Here is a 20,701-nt window from a genome sequence, read left to right on the forward strand (position 1 = left end):
ATTATAACAGTCTAAAGATTTTTGTGTATTCTTTTTTTCCGTTGATACTTTGTGTGAATCACAATAATAAGCCATTTACTTAATATTTACATAATTTTTGCTATGGACTTTAGAATGAACACTTGAAAACAATAATGTTTTAAACTAATAATTGCTCATGTGGATTTAAGTTTTAAATGTTAAACATGCTTTTTTTGTTGTCTTTCCGTTTTGTGCCAGTAAGTACCACAGAAAGCAAAATTCAGCGCACTTTGTTGGTGTTTTGCTTTATTGTCTCTCGTCCTGTTTTGATCTGTTTCGATAGCTGGCTTGCTCTCGTTTCTGTCTGGATATAAAGCAGGAAATCAAAATACCCAAATTTTTCTTCTGCAACACAAATAAGACATTTCACTGTCTTATGGACCAAGTTATTTCTTTCTAGTGTTCACATATCTAACCAAATATAGTAATCAATCGCATGAAACATGAGCCAAAAAAGAATGTCTGTGTATAATAGTTTATGTAGTTCCGTGCATCCGACTCACGGGGACGCTGATGACCAGTGTGCTGAGATTTTAGTGCATATTACAGCAGTACCTTCCCACCACCTCGTTATGTCACAGAGGAAGGAGAACATATCAGAAAGGCACAGTTTGGATGAAGATTTTATCAAAGTCGGAGACACCAGGAATCTATTCAGCATTCATTGGAGTTTTTATTGTTTCTATTTACTGAAGTTTGTGTCTAAAATCTTTTTTTTTGTTTGTTTTTTGTTTTTTTGGATAACGGATTCCACATTTCTTTGTTTGGAAGGGAAACTGTCTGACTGAACAATGACACGGCAAGTCGGATTAATGTTATTTTTCTCGATTCTTTCTCTCTGCATGGTTTTTGGCCAGGTCAGCTACTCAATTCCTGAGGAAATGGCGAAAGGATCTTTGGTCGGTAACATAGCACAAGATTTAGGTTTAGATGTGAAACGACTTAAATCAGGAAGAGCTCGTATATATACAGGAGAAGGTACAGAACACGTCGAGCTCGATAAAGAAAAGGGAGTCCTTCTAATAAAAGAGCGAATAGACAGAGAAGCGCTCTGTGGGCAGACGACGCCCTGCGCTCTTGATTTTCAAATAATTTTGGAGAATCCTATGCAATTTTATAGCATCACTGTTGAGATCACTGACGTTAATGACAATTCTCCAGTTTTTAAAAACAGCAAAATGAAATTTGATGTAAGCGAGATGGCTCAAATTGGGTCGAAATTTGTTTTAGAAAAAGCTATTGATGATGACGTGGGCACTAACGGGCTTCAGGGCTATTCGCTTAGTCAAAGTGACATATTCATTCTAAATCCTTATCGGATCGGTAGCAGTAGAAATGTTGAAATGGTTTTAAAGAAGGCTCTCGATCGAGAAAAGCAGGACCGTGTGTCTTTAGTGTTGTCTGCTTTAGATGGTGGTAATCCGCAGCTTTCCGGAACCATTGAAATTATTGTGACCGTTCTGGATGCAAATGACAATGCGCCTGTTTGTTCTCAAGTAGAATATAAGACAAATGTAAAGGAGGATTCGTCTAAAGGGACTATTCTCACGACCGTGACCGCATCTGATGCCGATGAAGGTCTACATGGGCAGGTGCGATACTCAATTTCTAATGCTCCAAAGGGAGCACTAGAGTTATTCAATATAGACGAAAAAAGTGGGATGTTTACATTAGTGGGAGAACTAGATTACGAAAAATTTCGCCATTTTGAAATAGATGTGCAAGCGTCAGATGAAGGCGGTAACGCTGATGTGTGTAAAGTTCTGATTGAGGTGCTGGACACAAACGATAACCCACCAGCAATTAATATTATGTCAGCGTCTTCCACTGTAGCTGAGGATGTTAAACCGGGCACTGTTCTGACGATGATGAACGTCCAAGATCCAGATTCAAATGAAAATGGCAAAGTCCGATGCTTTTTGGATGACTATGATCACTTTAAAATTATATCAACATCAAATAATTTCTTTACATTAATAACAGACAGTGATTTAGACAGAGAGACAAAGTCTGCGTATAACATCACTGTGACCTGCTCTGATGAGGGAGTGCCCTCCCTCTCCAAGAGTGTCACTCTCACCTTACAGATCTCAGACGTTAATGATAACGCACCTGTCTTTGAGAGAAGCTCATATGAGGCCTACATTGTAGAAAACAACACACCAGGTCTCTCTATATTCACAGTCAAAGCCACAGACGCTGACTGGAACCAGAATGCCCGTGTTTCTTATATGCTGGAGGACTCCTCCGTTAACGGAGTGCCAGTCTCCTCGTATGTGTCTGTTAGTGCAGATAGTGGAGTCATCCATGCAGTGCGCTCTTTTGACTACGAGCAGATCAAAGATTTCCACTTCCGCGTAAAAGCGCAGGATGGAGGCTCTCCTCCACTCAGCAGCAACGTGACCGTGAAAATAATGATCCAGGACCAGAACGACAACCCCCCTCAGGTTCTGTACCCAGTCCAGACTGGTGGATCTCTGGTGGCTGAAATGGTGCCTCGTTCAGCAGATGTGGGCTATCTGGTGACTAAAGTGGTGGCTGTTGATGTGGACTCTGGACAGAATGCCTGGCTCTCCTATAAACTGCAGAAAGCCACAGACAGGGCGCTGTTTGAAGTGGGCTTACAGAATGGAGAAATCAGAACTATCCGCCAAGTCACTGATAAAGATGCTGTCAAACAAAGACTGACTGTTATAGTGGAGGACAACGGACAGCCCTCTCGTTCAGCTACAGTCGTTGTTAACGTGGCGGTGGCGGACAGCTTCCCTGAAGTGCTGTCGGAGTTCACTGAGTTGACCCACGACAAGGACTACAATGACAACCTGACTTTTTACTTAGTCTTGGCTCTGGCTGTAGTTTCCTTCCTCTTCATCACGTGTTTAGTGGTTATCATATCAGTCAAAATCTACAGGTGGAGACAGTCTCGCATCCTGTATCACTCCAACCTGCCTGTCATTCCATATTATCCACCACGTTACTCGGACACTTTGGGGACAGGGACTCTGCCACATGTGTACAATTACGAGGTGTGCAGGACGACTGACTCCAGAAAGAGTGACTGTAAGTTCGGCAGAGCTGGTAGTCAGAACGTGCTGATAATGGACCCCAGTGCTACAGGAACGATGCAGCGGATACAGAGTGAAAAGAGCATCCTGGATGAACCAGACTCTCCTCTAGAGGTTAGATGGCTTTAATATATTTTAAGTGTGTGTAAGATGTTTTAAATTCACTAAAAAAATCTCTTTGCTGATAATGACATTTTAGATCTCAAAGGTAGCTGCTATGTTGGATGTGTTAATGTTTTGGAGGAAGGTTGGTTCAGGGTTTCAGTAGTCGTCATCATGGGCTCATCCGATTAGAATGAAAATAAGCAGTCATTAATCTTTGCAGGTTTTGTTGTTTTATTGTATAACGGATAAAGGAAAGAAAGACACACATCGACTGCTCTCTCTAAAAAGGACAAAGTATGATTTAAGTAACTCAAAATGATACATGAACTCAGGAGACTCAAAGAGAAACTCACCTCAGCTGCCGCCCCATGTGGGAGTGAAGAAAGAGTGAGGGGTAGGTGAGTGCAGTCCTTATATAACAAGTGACAGGTGAGTGCAATTAAGGCCAAGCACCACACCCAATCAAAGGTGAGGAAAAGAAACAAGGTGCATCTGGTGAAGTGAATGTGTTGAAAGGTGAGCCTTTACAACAGCCGCCCCCATATTTCTACTGAGAAATATGTTCAAAGGATCAGAGATGCTCCTTTTCACAAAGCGGGAGCAGAGGAATCAGACATGCTACAGGTCTAATATAGGTTCAGGGGGTCGACAATGCAGGCCAGACAGTTCAGGGGGCCGACCATGTAGCCAGCGGTGGCGGCAAAGCAGGTCCAAATGCCAACCGCATGGGATGCAGCGGCAGGCCCAGACCTGCAGACCGTTGGGCAGTTTTGCAGGTGCTGGGGGCAATGTACGGGGCTTGGCAGAGGCAGGACCAGGTGATGCAGGAGCAGGCAGCGCCCTGACCACTGGCGGAATGGCAGCCACAGGTGGTGGAACTGGTGATAGTGGCACTGCCGGTGACGACATAGGTACTGCTGATGGTAGAGTATGAGGTGGCTGAATGAATTCAGAGCCATCAGCGGACACAAGGATGTGCTGGAGCGGTTCTCCTGAACCTGAACTGGAAGATGTGAATAAACATTGGGCATGCGTGGAACTGCTCTGGGGTTGGAAGTCTGTGATTGGACCTTGGAGTGTCCATCCTAAGTGGGTTTTGACTGCTGCAGGGGATCCAAATGGTCCATGTCTAACTGGTGCAATAGGCGTAATAAGGTGGGTATGATCAGAGCCTATGAGCAGTAGTGGAACTGCTTTGTTAATGAAGGTTAATGGGATACCTTGAAGATGCTTGTATCTCCGTTGAAGAGATGATACGGGGTAGGTGTGGTCTGAAAGTGCTAAGTGACTTGTAGCGAAGGCATTGTTAATTGTGTAAGTTTTCTCTGGATGTGCGATGGGAGAAATCTGGAAACTTACACAAGAACCTTGAATGGTTTCAACTTCTTGATGGACAGTTCTGAGTGATAATTTTTCAGCTTTCCCAGTTAGGTGGAGATGCTTAGCTGCAGATGTCAGAAGCATGGTACGTTGGGAGCCATCGTCAAGTATTGCATATGTTTCCAGGGTTCTTTTGCCATTACGCAGGAGCACTTTCACAACCTTTAAAAGTACAATAGGGCGATCGCTAGGTCTATCAAAGTACAGTGTCCTCACTACAGGATTAGTTTCAGTTCTAGGTCTCTGATTCACCTCACATAGGATCTGTAGATGTCTTTCCATGCAGGTGGCACATGCTTTCCTCAGATCACACTTCGCAGCCTGATGAGTTCTAGCACAACGCCAGCACCGTTTGTTTCTCTTTATCCACTTTATTTTCTCATCCTTTGTCTTGTTAATGAACTCAGGGCACTTGCTAATGTGGTGTTTAGGTGAGCAGCAATATGCACATTTAGCCTTAGTCATTATGATGGGTTTAACTGCCTGTACAGGATCGGATGCATTTGTTCCATGTAATATTGTTGTGAGTGGAGAGGTGTACTTATGGGCAGGTCGTGGCTGGTTAAAGGATGAAACAGGACTGTCCTTTCTTGGTTGACACTTGCACTCTATTTGCAACCAGGATGAGAACAAAGGTAAGTCATACATCATATCTCCTTGTTCCCTGTAAATGTGCCGTTTGAAGCGACTGGAATGCTCTGCGGGCAACTTTTCAAGTAGGCGATCGACATGGGAGCCACAATTTAGTTCTGTCTGTCCTTGATCACCCATAGTGCTAAGCAAACCAACTAAAGCTTGCACACGAAGAGCAAAGTTATCCAGAGTCCGACCATCACCTGCTCTGATAGGAGGAAGCTCCAGTATATTCCGTAGCTCTTTCAATGCTAGCTGTCTTGGTTGCCCATAACGCTCATCAAGAGCTTTGATGGCTTGAGTGTATGGGTCAGGAGCATAGGAAAAGGAAATAGCTAACCGTTTAGCTTGGTCTACTTTCAGGTGATCAAGAAGGACATGATATTTGAAATGCTCTGTCTCATGAGGGTCAAGCAGGTTAGTAAGGGCCATTCGTAACAGCCTATACTGGATTTCATCTTCTCTGGTAAGGTCTGGGAAAGAAGGACCCTCAAGTTTATACACATGTGTTCTGGTGCTAACAGGGTGACTAGAACTAGCAGTAATGGGTACCGAAGGTTTTTGTGCATGCAAACCATCAGATGTAGCTGGTTGCTGCTTTAAAGGAGGGTGCTGCCTTGGTTCTGGAATGCAAACGAGAGGTTGAGCTGGGTCTTCATCTAGAGGAACAGCAGGTTGAACACATGAAATCTGGTGGGGACCTTGCAGTGGCGTGGCCAGGAAATTAAAAGGAGTCTCATCTGGTGTAGGAAAAACTGGTCTAGGCAAACCACTTGAAGGAACTGCAGCATCTAATATTGTTGAATTAGGGAAAGGAGGGCTAGCAGCCAGAACTGCACCAGAGTGACGGCTAACCTGGGGGGGCTGAGAGGGTGATTGACTTTTTGCTGGATCAATCACTGGGAACTGCTCATGTTGCTGATGTGTTTGGTGAATGGCTTGTAAACCGCAAACAGAGGATTTGCTTTCATCAGAGACAGTGTGAATTGAAGATCTGGAGGAACTGCGAGAATGGGGAGGAGATAACTGAATCATGAGTTGCCTAATCTCCCTCATTGTCATCAGGAGTTCCCTCATCACCTCATCTTGATTGGTGGGTAAAGGAGCAGGGGATGTCTCTGGTTGTCTTTCTGACTCTCCGACAGGATCCTGCGGCCCATGTGTGTCTTTGTCACTATGCTGGCATTCAGTTTGGCTCTCTGTCTCACATGTAGCTCTTCTAGCTCCAGGATACTGAACGTCATACTGCTGCAGGTAGGCAGGAGGTCGACTATCACGACTGGATCTTCTCAAACCTTCAGTCAATGGCTGCTTTGAATCCATGACGCTAACGCTACTCCGGCTCGGAGGACCATGTTTTGGAGGAAGGTTGGTTCAGGGTTTCAGTAGTCGTCATCATGGGCTCATCCGATTAGAATGAAAATAAGCAGTCATTAATCTTTGCAGGTTTTGTTGTTTTATTGTATAACGGATAAAGGAAAGAAAGACACACATGGACTGCTCTCTCTAAAAAGGACAAAGTATGATTTAAGTAACTCAAAATGATACATGAACTCAGGAGACTCAAAGAGAAACTCACCTCAGCTGCCGCCCCATGTGGGAGTGAAGAAAGAGTGAGGGGTAGGTGAGTGCAGTCCTTATATAACAAGTGACAGGTGAGTGCAATTAAGGCCAAGCACCACACCCAATCAAAGGTGAGGAAAAGAAACAAGGTGCATCTGGTGAAGTGAATGTGTTGAAAGGTGAGCCTTTACAACAGTTAATATACGTTTCAGTTTATGTCACATGTTATCACTGCCTTCGTGCTTAACTTCACAACAAAAAAGAACAACCCTAACAGGTCTTATAAATGACTTTTTTTTAAGGCATCTGATGGTAGTCAGTGTGCTTCAGATATCGAGTTCTTTAACTTCAGAACAACGGATAGCAACATTAGTAGTACTGCTTCCTATAGCCTCATTTCCATATGTTAAAAATTCGGTGCGGTGTCCATACTTTAAATACCAGAGTATTTTATCGTCTTCAGTTCCTATTTCTTTATTTGTTCACAATTATCAGTATTTCAGAAAACGCATTAGTTCCCTTCTCATTTTCCTTGTTCAGACAGTTGGCTGACTTGTTTTTTTCAACACTCTATTTTGATAGCTTTAATAACTCAATATCATAGTCTGTGTTACTGCCTATTTTTCCTAATATACTGTTATTGTGATACTCGAAATTAAACACAATAAATTCTCGATTGTTCTTTTTTCAAGTCCAAATGACAGTGTTAAAGATTCTGTAGGCTGATATTACTGAATTTGCACACATTTGACAGTAAGTTGTCCTGCGGATGAATTTTAGATGATATTCTGCAGTTTTATAGTGCGGACTCTTAGGGCCGCTGTTGACCAGAATGTTGAGGACTGAGACCATGTTTGTAGCAGCACCGCCCATGTAACATCGACATTATAAAGAGGGAACACGACGCACAAAGATCGAGCGATTCTGATCAAGGAGGATAAATACTGAAGAAAGATTTTTATTTTGGAGAGATTTGCTTTCGCTGACCGGAATATACACTTAGGTTTTGACTTTGGAATACATATCTTCTGTTGTGTGGAATATAGGTTGTGAATCCACGTTGGAGTGCGAAATCTGAAAGAACAATGAAACGGCAGGTACTGCTGTTTGTCTCTCTCCTTTCCCTCGGCCCAGTCTTTGGGCAGGTCAGTTACTCGATTCCGGAGGAAATGGCAAGAGGCTCTTTAGTTGGAAATATAGCACAGGATTTAGGTTTAGAAATTAAACGTTTAATATCAGGAAAAGCCAAGATCTATAGCAGAAATAGCGACCAATTCATCGAGCTGAACAGAGAAAGAGGAGTCCTCCTCATCAAGGAGAGAATAGACAGAGAGGCACTGTGCACAGAGAAAGCGCTTTGTGCTTTGGATTTTCAGATCCTTTTGGAGAATCCGATGGAATTTTATACGGTTACAGTCCAGATCATAGATATTAATGATAATGCACCAACCTTTGAAAAAAGCGAAATGAATTTCAAAATTAGCGAATCAGCCGCAACAGGAGCAAAATTCGACCTGGAACGGGCTGTGGATCTGGATGTTGGTATTAATGATCTCCAGAAATACGAACTAAAACCAACTGAAAATTTTGGTCTAAAACTGCACAGTAACCCTGATGGACACAAAAACGTTGAGATGGTACTGCTGAAACCTTTAGACAGAGAGAAACAAGAGCAGATCTCTCTCGTGTTAACAGCTGTAGATGGAGGAGAGCCACAGATGTCTGGAACAATGCAGATTCTCATTACAGTTTTAGACGTTAATGATAATGCGCCGGTTTTTACACAGAAAACATACAAAGCTACAGTCACTGAGAATTCACCTAAAGAAACAGTCGTTGCTACTGTTACAGCGTCAGACGCTGATCAAGGCTCTAACAGTAAAATAACATATTCAATCACAAATACGTTAGACAATGTCCGGAAAATGTTTTATGTAAATGAGGAAAACGGGCAAGTTTCATTAATTGAAACCATTGACTTTGAAAAGTCAAAACGTTTTCAAATAAATCTCCGTGCTAATGACGATGGAGGACTAACAGACTCATGTAAGCTGATTGTTGATGTTCTCGATGTAAACGACAATAAACCTGAAATCAACATAATGTCCAAATCAACTGTGATTTCAGAGGACGCTAAACTCAATATGGTCGTTACGATGATTAATACTGAGGATTTAGATTCCGGAGACAACGGGAACGTGAAATGCTTTATCAGCGACAATGTACCATTCATTTTAAAATTGACAAGAAATAATTTCTTTAATTTAATAACAGACAGTGATTTAGACAGAGAGAGATCCTCTGAGTATAACATCACTGTGACCTGCTCTGATGAGGGAGTGCCCTCCCTCTCCAGCAGCGTCACTCTCACCTTACAGATCTCAGACGTTAATGATAACGCACCTGTCTTTGAGAGAAGCTCATATGAGGCCTACATTGTAGAAAACAACACGCCAGGTCTCTCTATATTTACAGTCAAAGCCTCAGACGCTGACTGGAACCAGAATGCCCGTGTTTCTTACATACTGGAGGACTCCTCCGTCAACGGAGTGCCAGTCTCCTCATATGTGTCCGTTAGTACTGATAGTGGAGTCATCCATGCAGTGCGCTCTTTTGACTACGAGCAGATCAAAGATTTCCACTTCCGCGTAAAAGCGCAGGATGGAGGCTCTCCTCCACTCAGCAGCAACGTGACCGTGAAAATAATGATCCAGGACCAGAACGACAACCCCCCTCAGGTTCTGTACCCAGTCCAGACTGGTGGATCTCTGGTGGCTGAAATGGTGCCTCGTTCAGCAGATGTGGGCTATCTGGTGACTAAAGTGGTGGCTGTTGATGTGGACTCTGGACAGAATGCCTGGCTCTCCTATAAACTGCAGAAAGCCACAGACAGGGCGCTGTTTGAAGTGGGCTTACAGAATGGAGAAATCAGAACTATCCGCCAAGTCACTGATAAAGATGCTGTCAAACAAAGACTGACTGTTATAGTGGAGGACAACGGGCAGCCCTCTCGTTCAGCTACAGTCATTGTTAACGTGGCGGTGGCAGATAGCTTCCCTGAAGTGCTATCGGAGTTCACTGAGTTGACACATGACAAGGAGTACAATGACAACCTGACTTTTTACTTGGTCCTGGCTCTGGCTGTAGTTTCCTTCCTCTTCATCACGTGTTTAGTGGTTATCATATCAGTCAAAATCTACAGGTGGAGACAGTCTCGCATCCTGTATCACTCCAACCTGCCTGTCATTCCATATTATCCACCACGTTACTCAGACACTTTGGGCACAGGGACTCTGCCACATGTGTACAATTACGAGGTGTGCAGGACGACTGACTCCAGAAAGAGTGACTGTAAGTTCGGCAGAGCTGGTAGTCAGAACGTGCTGATAATGGACCCCAGTTCTACAGGAACGATGCAGCGGATACAGAGTGAAAAGAGCATCCTGGATGAACCAGACTCTCCTCTAGAGGTTAGTCTTCCATAAACCACAATATTATAGTAATCAATATTCATGTATTAAATATGAACCTCTGTGGGGGGCTTTTTAATGTTCATTGGTGAGGGTTCGCCAACTCTTAAAAGCCCAGGTTTCGTGTATTTTGTTTTTAGTTTTCTATGTTTTACCTCTCCGTGCCTATATAATATTATGTATATAATACAAAAATCAGTCATGAGCAAGGAGGGGGGGTGATCTTTTTCCTGTTTTCTGGTGGGAGCTGTCCATATTCAGCACTACGAACAGCTCCTCTTTCCGCACTGAAAAAAAATGGATTGGATTTACTTATTTTAGTAGTGGACATTGGTTGCACACCGATGTTTTGCTCTGGCAGCAACTTAAACAATTGAGTTAAATTAACAGTTCACTTTAAAACATGACTCAATTGTTTTAAAAACACCCAAGATGCTTACATAAAACGTGTCTCCTTTATTCAGTGCATTAATTACAATGACACATCAGGGCAGTTCATGGCATATAAAAAGGCGTTGACGCAATGTAGTTCAACAATTTGAAGCAGCTGAGTTTATCACGTTACTGTATTTTTTTTTCTTTTAAACGAAATTATTATTATTATCTTTATTATTGTTGTTGTTCTTCTTGTTGTTGTTGTTATGAAAGAAGCAAGCGTTGATCATTTAAAGAAATGTAATCATTTTAAAATAGAACCCACTTGTTCTCATTTTCAATCCTTCATAATATTCTGTAGTTCAGGAAGATGAACTGTTAGGGCCGCTGTTGACCATCCTTTGTTATATAGGAAAAGAAATCAGCAGTGCCATCCCCATCCTTTACAATACAGAACGAGAGAAAGACACAATGAGCAGTACAGGACACGAAGATCAGCGTATTAAGCGTCAGTTTGGACTGGAGCTGTTATTTTAAAGTTGCAATTTTCGATTTGAAAAGTGGCTACATACAACATGATGATATAAACAGGATTACTTTTCAAGTGGAATCCATTTTTACGGCAATATTACACGGCTTATTTTACTGCAACATGGCGGTTAGAACAATGCAACGGCAAGTGCTGCTTTTCACCGTGTTTTTCTGTTTCTGCTCAGTGACTGGGCAGGTCAGTTACTCCATTCCAGAGGAAATGTCGAAAGGCTCTTTTGTGGGTGATATTGCACACGATTTTGGTTTGGATGTAAAAAGGCTGAAATCAGGGAAAGCTCGGATTTATACCGGAGACAGCGCAGAGTACATCGAGTTGAACAGAGAAAGAGGAGTCCTCCTCGTCAAAGACAGAATAGACAGAGAGCTAATCTGTGCGCAGACGGCGCCTTGTGCTTTACACTTCCAGGTTATTTTAGAGAATCCGATGGAATTTTATAGCATTACCGTGGAAGTGACAGATGTTAATGACAACGCCCCAATTTTCAAAAGAGGTGAGATGAAATTCAAAATAAGTGAATCAGTTAATACAGGAACTGTGTTTATGCTCGAACAAGCAATAGATCTCGATGTGGGTGTAAACGGCCTTCAAAGTTATCTGTTAAAGCCCACTGATAACTTCGTTTTGAAGGTGCAGAATCAAGCGGATGGAAGTAAGCTGGTAGAAATGGTTTTGCAGAAACCTTTAGATCGAGAAAAACAGGATCATTTGTCGCTTGTTTTGACTGCAGTAGACGGCGGTGAACCGCAGCTCTCCGGGGCAGTTCAGATCAACGTAAATGTGCTTGATAGTAATGATAATGCTCCAGTTTTTCCTCAAAAAATATACAAGTCAACCTTAAAAGAAAATTCGCCCGAAGGAACTGTTCTGATTACAGTTAGTGCTTCTGATTTAGACGACGGATCCAATGGAAAGATATCATATACAATATTAAACTCCGTGGACGATGCTTCGGAAAAATTTGACGTGAACCGAGAAACTGGTGAAATTACACTGGTTGGAAACACCGACTTTGAAAAGAAGCGACAATATCAAATACATGTTCAAGCCAGTGATGAAGGAGGATTGGCCGATACCAGTAAACTTGTTGTAGAAATACTTGATACAAATGATAATGTACCTGCTATAAATGTCATGTCAAAGTCTAACATAATAGCAGAAGACATTACACTTGGCACTGTTGTGACAATCATAAATATCCAAGATCCAGACTCAGGCGAAAATGGAAACGTTCAATGTAATATTAACAAGAATATTCCATTTTTAGTTTCTTCCACATCAAATAACTTTTTCAGTATAGTAACAGACAGTGATTTAGACAGAGAGAGAGCCTCTGAGTACAACATCACTGTAACCTGCTCTGATGAGGGAGTGCCCTCCCTCTCCAGCAGCGTCACTCTCACCTTACAGATCTCAGACGTTAATGATAACGCACCTGTCTTTGAGAGGAGCTCATATGAGGCCTACATTATAGAAAACAACACACCAGGTCTCTCTATATTTACAGTCAAAGCCTCAGACGCTGACTGGAACCAGAATGCCCGTGTTTCTTACATACTGGAGGACTCCTCCGTTAACGGAGTGCCAGTCTCCTCGTATGTGTCCGTTAGTGCTGATAGTGGAGTCATCCATGCAGTGCGCTCTTTTGATTACGAGCAGATCAAAGATTTCCACTTCCGCGTAAAAGCGCAGGATGGAGGCTCTCCTCCACTCAGCAGCAACGTGACCGTGAAAATAATGATCCAGGACCAGAACGACAACCCCCCTCAGGTTCTGTACCCAGTCCAGACTGGTGGCTCTCTGGTGGCTGAAATGGTGCCTCGTTCAGCAGATTTGGGCTATCTGGTGACTAAAGTGGTGGCTGTTGATGTGGACTCTGGACAGAATGCCTGGCTCTCCTATAAACTGCAGAAAGCCACAGACAGGGCGCTGTTTGAAGTGGGCTTACAGAATGGAGAAATCAGAACTATCCGTCAAGTCACTGATAAAGATGCTGTCAAACAAAGACTGACTGTTATAGTGGAGGACAACGGACAGCCCTCTCGTTCAGCTACAGTAATTGTCAACGTGGCGGTGGCGGACAGCTTCCCTGAGGTTCTGTCGGAGTTCACTGAGTTGACGCACGACAAGGAGTACAATGACAACCTGACTTTTTACTTAGTCTTGGCTCTGGCTATAGTTTCCTTCCTCTTCATCACGTGTTTAGTGGTTATTATATCAGTCAAAATCTACAGGTGGAGACAGTCTCGCATCCTGTATCACTCCAACCTGCCTGTCATTCCATATTATCCACCACGTTACTCAGACACTTTGGGCACAGGGACTCTTCCACATGTGTACAATTACGAGGTGTGCAGGACGACTGACTCCAGAAAGAGTGACTGTAAGTTCGGCAGAGCTGGTAGTCAGAATGTGCTGATAATGGACCCCAGTTCTACAGGAACAATGCAGCGGATACAGAGTGAAAAGAGCATCCTGGATGAACCAGACTCTCCGATAGAGGTTAGACCACTTTAATATGGTGTCAGTGTATTTATTACATTTTAAATAATGCTGAAATCTGTTTGTTTTGAGAGAAGTTTTCCATTGTGGGACTAGAGTCTTATATTGAATTTGTTGGTAAATATCTTATGTTTTACTTAATCTTTACTTAACATAAAATAAAAATAAATAAATACAATTTTATTTTTATAGCACCTTTCAAAACAGAATCACAAATTGCTGCACATAAGATAGCAAATCATAAAAAGGTAAAACAGACAATATAAAACAGGGAGAAATTAACCAAAAGCAGTTTTAAAAAGGTGATCTTTGAGTTGTTTTTTAAAAGCAGCTACTGAGTCCAGAGTTCTTAAGGTTTGGGGGAGAGAGTTTCAAAGTCTAGGGGCCACAATGGCAAAAGCTCTATCACCCTTAGTTCTCATTTTAGTATGTTTTATATCAAGTAAGCCCTGATCAGATGACCTCAGGGACCTGCTAGGGCCATAGGGCTGTAGCAGATCAGAGATGTAGGCTGGTGCCAATCCGTACAAAGCTCTAAAAGTCAAGACCAGGATCTTAAATCGGACTCTAAATTCAACAGGAAGCCAGTGTAGCTGAGATAGCAACAGTGTCATGTGTGAATGCTTAGAGGATTTTGTCCAAAGCCTAGCTGCACCGTTTTGCACAACCTGCAGACGGTCCAGAGAACCTTTGCTTAGACACATAAACAGTGAGCTACAATAGTCCAAGCATGAGGAAATAAATGCATGTATAGCAATCTCCAGTTCAGAGTGAGATAAAATAGGGCATAACTTAGCCAAATTTCTTAAATGATAAAAACAAGACTGAACCAGAAATTTAACATGACCATCCAATGTGAGAGTCGAGTCAAAGGTGACACCTAAATTCCTGACAGAGTATTTAACATAAACTGAGAGAGGACCAGGGGTTTCACTATCTGGGATAAAAATCTGTCAGGAGCACATACAAGGACTTGAGTTTTCCCCTCGTTGAGTTGGAGGAAATTTGCAGCCACCCAACGTTTCATCAAATCTAAGCAGTCATTCAGAAGCTGAAGCATAGATAAATCACGGGGCTTAAAAGAAATGTACAACTGAATATCTTCAGCATAACAGTGATAAGAAATGTCCTCAAAAGAGCCGATAGCCGAGAGAAGATGTATTAAAAACAATAAAGGCCCCAAAACCAAACCTTGAGGGACACCATAAGTAAGGGATGTAGAGGATGACCTAAACTCGGAGACCACCACAGAAAAGGATCGGTGATGTAGATATGAGCAGAACCACTCTAAGGCAGTTCCAGATAGACCAACCCAATGTTTTAACCGTTCAAGGAGAATGTGGTGGTCAATTGTGTCAAACGCCAACGTGAGGTCCAGCATGAGTAGAACACAGCATTTTCCTGCATCATTACTCATCAAAATGTCACTAGAGACCCTAAGAAGGGCTGTTTCCATGGAGTGACCTCTACGAAAGCCGGACTGAAACTTATCGCAAATGCTATGTTTGTCCAGACCCGCTATAAGTTACTTAGCCACAACCTTTTCTAGAAACTTAGCGATTAACGGTAATTTAGAAATTGGTCTGTAACTGTTCCAAAGAGAGAGGTCTAGCTGAGGTTTTTTTTAAAAGTAGGAGAATAGCAGCATTTTTAAAATAAACCGGAACTATGCCAGTGAAGAGTTGATTAAAGTGAGCACACATAGACCAATAGACTGAAAGACATTTTTGAATAATAATGCAGGTACAACGTCAAGTGAACAGGAGGATGCTTTCACTGAATTCACTAGTTTTACCAGCTCAGGTAGTGAAACAGAAGAGAAAGTATCCAAGATGACGGCCAAGATGGGGTGGAGATAGACATAACAGGTGCTGAATGTGAAAAAATTATTCTCACGTTATTAATTTTTGCAAGCAGAAAAGAAAGAAAAATTTCACAGTCCTTATTAGATGAAATAGGAGCCGCAGGTAGAGCAGGAGTAACAATGTCACTAATGGTGTTGAATAGCAGTGTAGGATTACCTCTGCTCCGTGTAACTAAGTGTGAGAAATAGGCAGCCCTCGCATCTCTGATCGCATTATTAAAAGAAATTAAAAGGTCCTTTAGGTAGAGGAGATGAACATTTAGATGAGTTTTCCTCCACCTGCGCTCCGCTTTTCGACAATCACGTTTTAGACAAGGAATACTGCCATTTAGCCAAGGAGGAGATTTGGAGGCAGAAACTCTCCTCATTTTAACTAGGCAAATTTCATCTAAAATAGAAAGGCAATAATTATTTAAAAAAAGACTGGTTGAGAATCGACACCATTATGAGGGGATAACTGTAAGTTAAGCGCATGCGCAAATTTCTCCGCTGTGGAGGAGTTTAAGATGCGAGAGCTAACCATCCCTTGAACAGGGATTAAAAGACATGTTAAAAACAATAACATGGTGATCAGAAATAGAAATGTCCTCAGAGCAAACCCAAAGTAAGAACAAGGTCCAGTGTGTGACCTTTGCTATGTGTAGGACCGGACACATGCTGAGCAAAATGAAAAGAATCCTTAATGTTGATAAAGTCTCTGGCAAAGGGGTCGGAGTCATCATCAACGTGTATATTAAAGTCCCCAACTATAAGCAACCTAGACAGCTTTATAGTAGAGGATAAGAAGTCACTGTGCCCTGATAAAAAAGCCCATTAGAGCCAGGTGGACGATATACCACAGCAAGGTAAAAGGGATCCTTGTTTCCAATTTTAAGCAGCTGCATCTCAAACGAAAGAAAATGTCCAATTTTCACGGAGCGGCAGGAGAAACGGTCCTGGAAAGCCGCCGCAAGCCCACCACCCCGGCCAGATACCCGAGGCTGGGTTATAAAAGTATAGCCATCCGGGCAGAGTTCAACAAATGACGCGTATTCTACGTCCCGCTGCCAGGTCTCAGTCAGGGGGGAAAAAGTCGAGTTTTTTTGATAATATAAAATCATTCAACAATAATGATTTATTAGACAGAGATCGCACGTTAAAAGTGCCATATTCATCGAGGTAGATGCCTCATTATTTGCAAAGGCTCAAGTTAAAGGACGTAGGTACACAGGGTTTGAGCCATCACGCTCGTAGAATCCACTCACTGAGCGAATAAAGAGCCAGCCGGCAGGAGAGTCTGGATAAACCCTCCTAAGGCAGCACGGTCTCAAAGAGCCGGGCCCAGCATATCCAAACAGGGACGTGGAAAACAAGTCCCCCTCCATGGAGCTTTTCTGAGCACAGGAGACAAGGCACGCTCCACGTCGCTTACCAGCCAAACCCCGCCGCCAGGTAAGCCTGAGCTTTACCTGAATACCCCCTCTTCTCCCTCTCCTTTTCCGTGGTCTAGAGGGACCGCCGAAATGGTCTGACGAAGATCCAGCTAATAGTGGAGGGTGGAAAATGCAGAAGGAGGACGAAGAGAGATCGTGAGGATCGGATGGATAGCAAAGCCAGGCTAGCATACACCAAGGCAGCCAATACATCGTTAAAACTAAGTGAGAACAGTAGAGTAGAAGAAAACAACACAAAAGTAGTAAAGCGCAACAAACTGCACCCGGCAGCGGCAGAGCCAAACACAGGCGCTATCATAACATAGCTCAACAATGAATAACTAGTACATCAATTTTACACACGCGCAAAACAAAAACAATGTTAATATGCTTGAGGAATAATTTTTTTCTAAACAGAATCTTAATGGCATCTAATCAATATTAATATACCTCAAATGTTAACCGCATTCACTTCAGAACCACGGACAGCAGCATTAGCAATATTAATTCATGTTACCTCGTGTCCATTTTGTGCTGTTTCCACAATTCAAGCGCCAAGGTTTACCAGTTATCCATCTTTAAGTAAACTTGTGTTTTCCCGATGCATTTTCCCTTTCGGTCGGTCAGCTGACTTGTTTTATCCGGGCTAACTCTCTTACGCCATTGATATCTTCACATCACAGTCACTGCCTGTTTTTCTTAATATACTGTTATTGTGATCCTAGAAATTAAACACAATAGATTCCCGATTGTTCTTTTTTCAAGTCCAAATGACAGTGTTAAAGATTCTGTAGGCTGATATTACCGAATTTGCACATATTTGACAGTAAGTTGTCCTGCGGATGAATTTTAGATGATATTCTGCAGTTTTATAGTGCGGACTCTTAGGGCCGCTGTTGACCAGAGTGTTGAGGACTGAGACCATGTTTGTAGCAGCACCGCCCATGTAACATCGACATTATAAAGAGGGAACACGACGCACAAAGATCGAGCGATTCTGATCAAGGAGGATAAATACTGAAGAAAGATTTTTATTTTGGAGCGATTTGCTTTCGCTGACCGGAATATACACTTAGGTTTTGACTTTGGAATACGTATCTTCTGTTGTGTGGAATATAGATTGTGAATCCACGTTGAGTGAGAAATCTGAAAGAACAATGAAACGGCAAGTACTGCTGTTTGTCTCTCTCCTTTCCCTCGGCCCAGTCTTCGGGCAGGTCAGTTACTCGATTCCGGAGGAAATGACTAGAGGCTCTTTAGTTGGAAATATAGCACAGGATTTAGGTTTAGAAATTAAACGTTTAATATCAGGAAAAGCCAAGATCTATAGCAGAAATAGCGACCAATTCATCGAGCTGAACAGAGAAAGAGGAGTCCTCCTCATCAAGGAGAGAATAGACAGAGAGGCGCTGTGCACAGAGACAGTGCTTTGTGCTTTACATTTTCAGATCCTTTTGGAGAATCCGATGGAATTTTATACGGTTACAGTCCAGATCACAGACATCAATGATAATGCACCAACCTTTGAAAAAAGCGAAATGAATTTCAAAATTAGCGAGTCTGCAACTGCCGGCTCAAAATTTGTTTTGGAACGGGCTGTGGATCTTGATGTTGGTATTAATGCGGTTCAAAACTATGATTTAAAGTCGACCAACAATTTTGCTCTGAGACTGCACAGTAACCCCGATGGACACAAAAACGTTGAGATGGTACTGCAGAAACCTTTAGACAGAGAGAAGCAAGAGCAGATATCCCTCGTGTTAACAGCTGTAGATGGAGGAGAGCCACAGATGTCAGGGACAATGCAGATTCTCATTACAGTTTTAGACGCTAATGATAATGCGCCGGTTTTTACACAGCAAACCTACAAAGCTACAGTCACTGAGAATTCACCTAAAGGAACAGTTGTTGCTACTGTTACAGCGTCAGACGCAGATCAAGGTTCGAACAGTAAAATAACATATTCAATCACAAATACGTTAGGTAACGTAAAGAAAATGTTTGAAGTAAACACAGAAAACGGGCAAGTTTCATTGGTTGGAACCATTGATTTTGAAAAAACAAAACGCTTCCAAATAAATATAGGAGCAAGTGATGAGGGGGGACTCACGGATTCTTGTAAACTGATTGTTGATGTTCTGGATGTAAACGACAATAAACCTGAAATCAACATAATGTCCAAATCGACTGTGATATCAGAGGATGCTAATCTCAACACAGTAGTAACAATGATAAATGTTGAGGACTTAGATTCCGGAGACAGTGGGATCGTGAAATGCTTTATCAACGAAAATGCACCATTTATTATAAAATCATCAACAAATAATTTCTATACCTTAGTAACAGACAGTGATTTAGACAGAGAGAGATCCTCTGAGTATAACATCACTGTGACCTGCTCTGATGAGGGAGTGCCCTCCCTCTCCAGCAGCGTCACTCTCACCTTACAGATCTCAGACGTTAATGACAACGTACCTGTCTTTGAGAGGAACTCATATGAGGCCTACATTGTAGAAAACAACACGCCGGGTCTTTCTGTATTCACAATCAAAGCCACAGACGCTGACTGGAACCAGAATGCCCGTGTTTCTTACATACTGGAGGACTCCTCCGTCAACGGAGTACCAGTCTCTTCATATGTGTCCGTTAGTGCAGATAGTGGAGTCATCCATGCAGTGCGCTCTTTTGACTACGAGCAGATCAAAGATTTCCACTTCCGCGTAAAAGCGCAGGATGGAGGCTCTCCTCCACTCAGCAGCAACGTGACTGTGAAAATAATGATCCAAGACCAGAACGACAACCCCCCTCAGGTTCTGTACCCAGTCCAGACTGGTGGCTCTCTGGTGGCTGAAATGGTGCCTCGTTCAGCAGATGTGGGCTATCTGGTGACTAAAGTGGTGGCTGTTGATGTGGACTCTGGACAGAATGCCTGGCTCTCCTATAAGCTGCAGAAAGCCACAGACAGGGCGCTGTTTGAAGTGGGCTTACAGAATGGAGAAATCAGAACTATCCGCCAAGTCACTGATAAAGATGCTGTCAAACAAAGACTGACTGTTATAGTGGAGGACAACGGACAGCCCTCTCGTTCTGCTACAGTCGTTGTTAACGTGGCGGTGGCGGACAGCTTCCCTGAAGTGCTGTCGGAGTTCACTGAGTTGACACACGACAAGGAGTACAATGACAACCTGACTTTTTACTTAGTCTTGGCTCTGGCTGTAGTTTCCTTCCTCTTCATCACGTGTTTAGTGGTTATTATATCAGTCAAAATCTACAGGTGGAGACAGTCTCGCATCCTGTATCACTCCAACCTGCCTGTCATTCCATATTATCCACCTCGATACTCAGACACTTTGGGGACAGGGACTCTGCCACATGTGTACAATTACGAGGTGTGCAGGACGACTGACTCCAGAAAGAGTGACTGTAAGTTCGGCAGAGCTGGTAGTCAGAACGTGCTGATAATGGACCCCAGTTCTACAGGAACGATGCAGCAGATACAGAGTGAAAAGAGCATCCTGGATGAACCAGACTCTCCTCTCGAGGTCAGTTATAAATGTGGCTTCAACTTTATGTCATAATGTATTTTTAAATGATTCAGTATCCGGCTATACTGTTGAAATTATCCTGCTATTTTACCAAACCATCGATCTTATATATAATTTACATTTTTATTCACTGATGACCTATTAGAACTATAAAGGGGAATTGTTTTACCGTTGTGAAATTGTCCGCTAGGTCTTCTCTAAGTTTTCGTGCAAAAG

At 42.7% G+C, this 20,701-nt stretch overlaps 4 protein-coding genes across 31 annotated transcripts in view; all 4 read left to right on the plus strand.

The window, feature by feature from the left end:
- Positions 1-20,701, plus strand: part of LOC105940793 (protocadherin gamma-C5) — a 315,331-nt gene that overhangs the window by 184,679 nt on the left and 109,951 nt on the right. The gene's annotated exons all lie outside the window — the stretch shown is intronic.
- On the plus strand, positions 804-3,768 carry LOC143412596 (protocadherin gamma-A2-like). Its single transcript, XM_076873820.1, has one exon. The coding sequence runs from the start codon at positions 813-815 to the stop codon at positions 3,213-3,215; it is 2,403 nt and encodes an 800-aa protein (XP_076729935.1). The 5' UTR covers positions 804-812; the 3' UTR covers positions 3,216-3,768.
- Positions 7,609-10,492, plus strand: LOC143412598 (protocadherin beta-16-like). The gene has a single exon (XM_076873826.1). The coding sequence runs from the start codon at positions 7,853-7,855 to the stop codon at positions 10,250-10,252; it is 2,400 nt and encodes a 799-aa protein (XP_076729941.1). The 5' UTR covers positions 7,609-7,852; the 3' UTR covers positions 10,253-10,492.
- On the plus strand, positions 15,666-20,634 carry LOC112435886 (protocadherin beta-16-like). Its single transcript, XM_024804870.2, has one exon. The coding sequence runs from the start codon at positions 18,098-18,100 to the stop codon at positions 20,516-20,518; it is 2,421 nt and encodes an 806-aa protein (XP_024660638.2). The 5' UTR covers positions 15,666-18,097; the 3' UTR covers positions 20,519-20,634.

The sequence above is a fragment of the Maylandia zebra genome, linkage group LG2 (assembly GCF_041146795.1).
Source record: "Maylandia zebra isolate NMK-2024a linkage group LG2, Mzebra_GT3a, whole genome shotgun sequence".
Taxonomy (NCBI): Eukaryota; Metazoa; Chordata; class Actinopteri; order Cichliformes; family Cichlidae; genus Maylandia; species Maylandia zebra.

Excerpts from the sequence above, each read along its gene's own strand:
- LOC143412598 (XM_076873826.1), top strand. The coding sequence starts at position 7,853 with ATGAAACGGCAGGTACTGCTGTTTGTCTCTCTCCTTTCCCTCGGCCCA.
- LOC143412596 (XM_076873820.1), top strand. The coding sequence starts at position 813 with ATGACACGGCAAGTCGGATTAATGTTATTTTTCTCGATTCTTTCTCTC.
- LOC112435886 (XM_024804870.2), top strand. The coding sequence starts at position 18,098 with ATGAAACGGCAAGTACTGCTGTTTGTCTCTCTCCTTTCCCTCGGCCCA.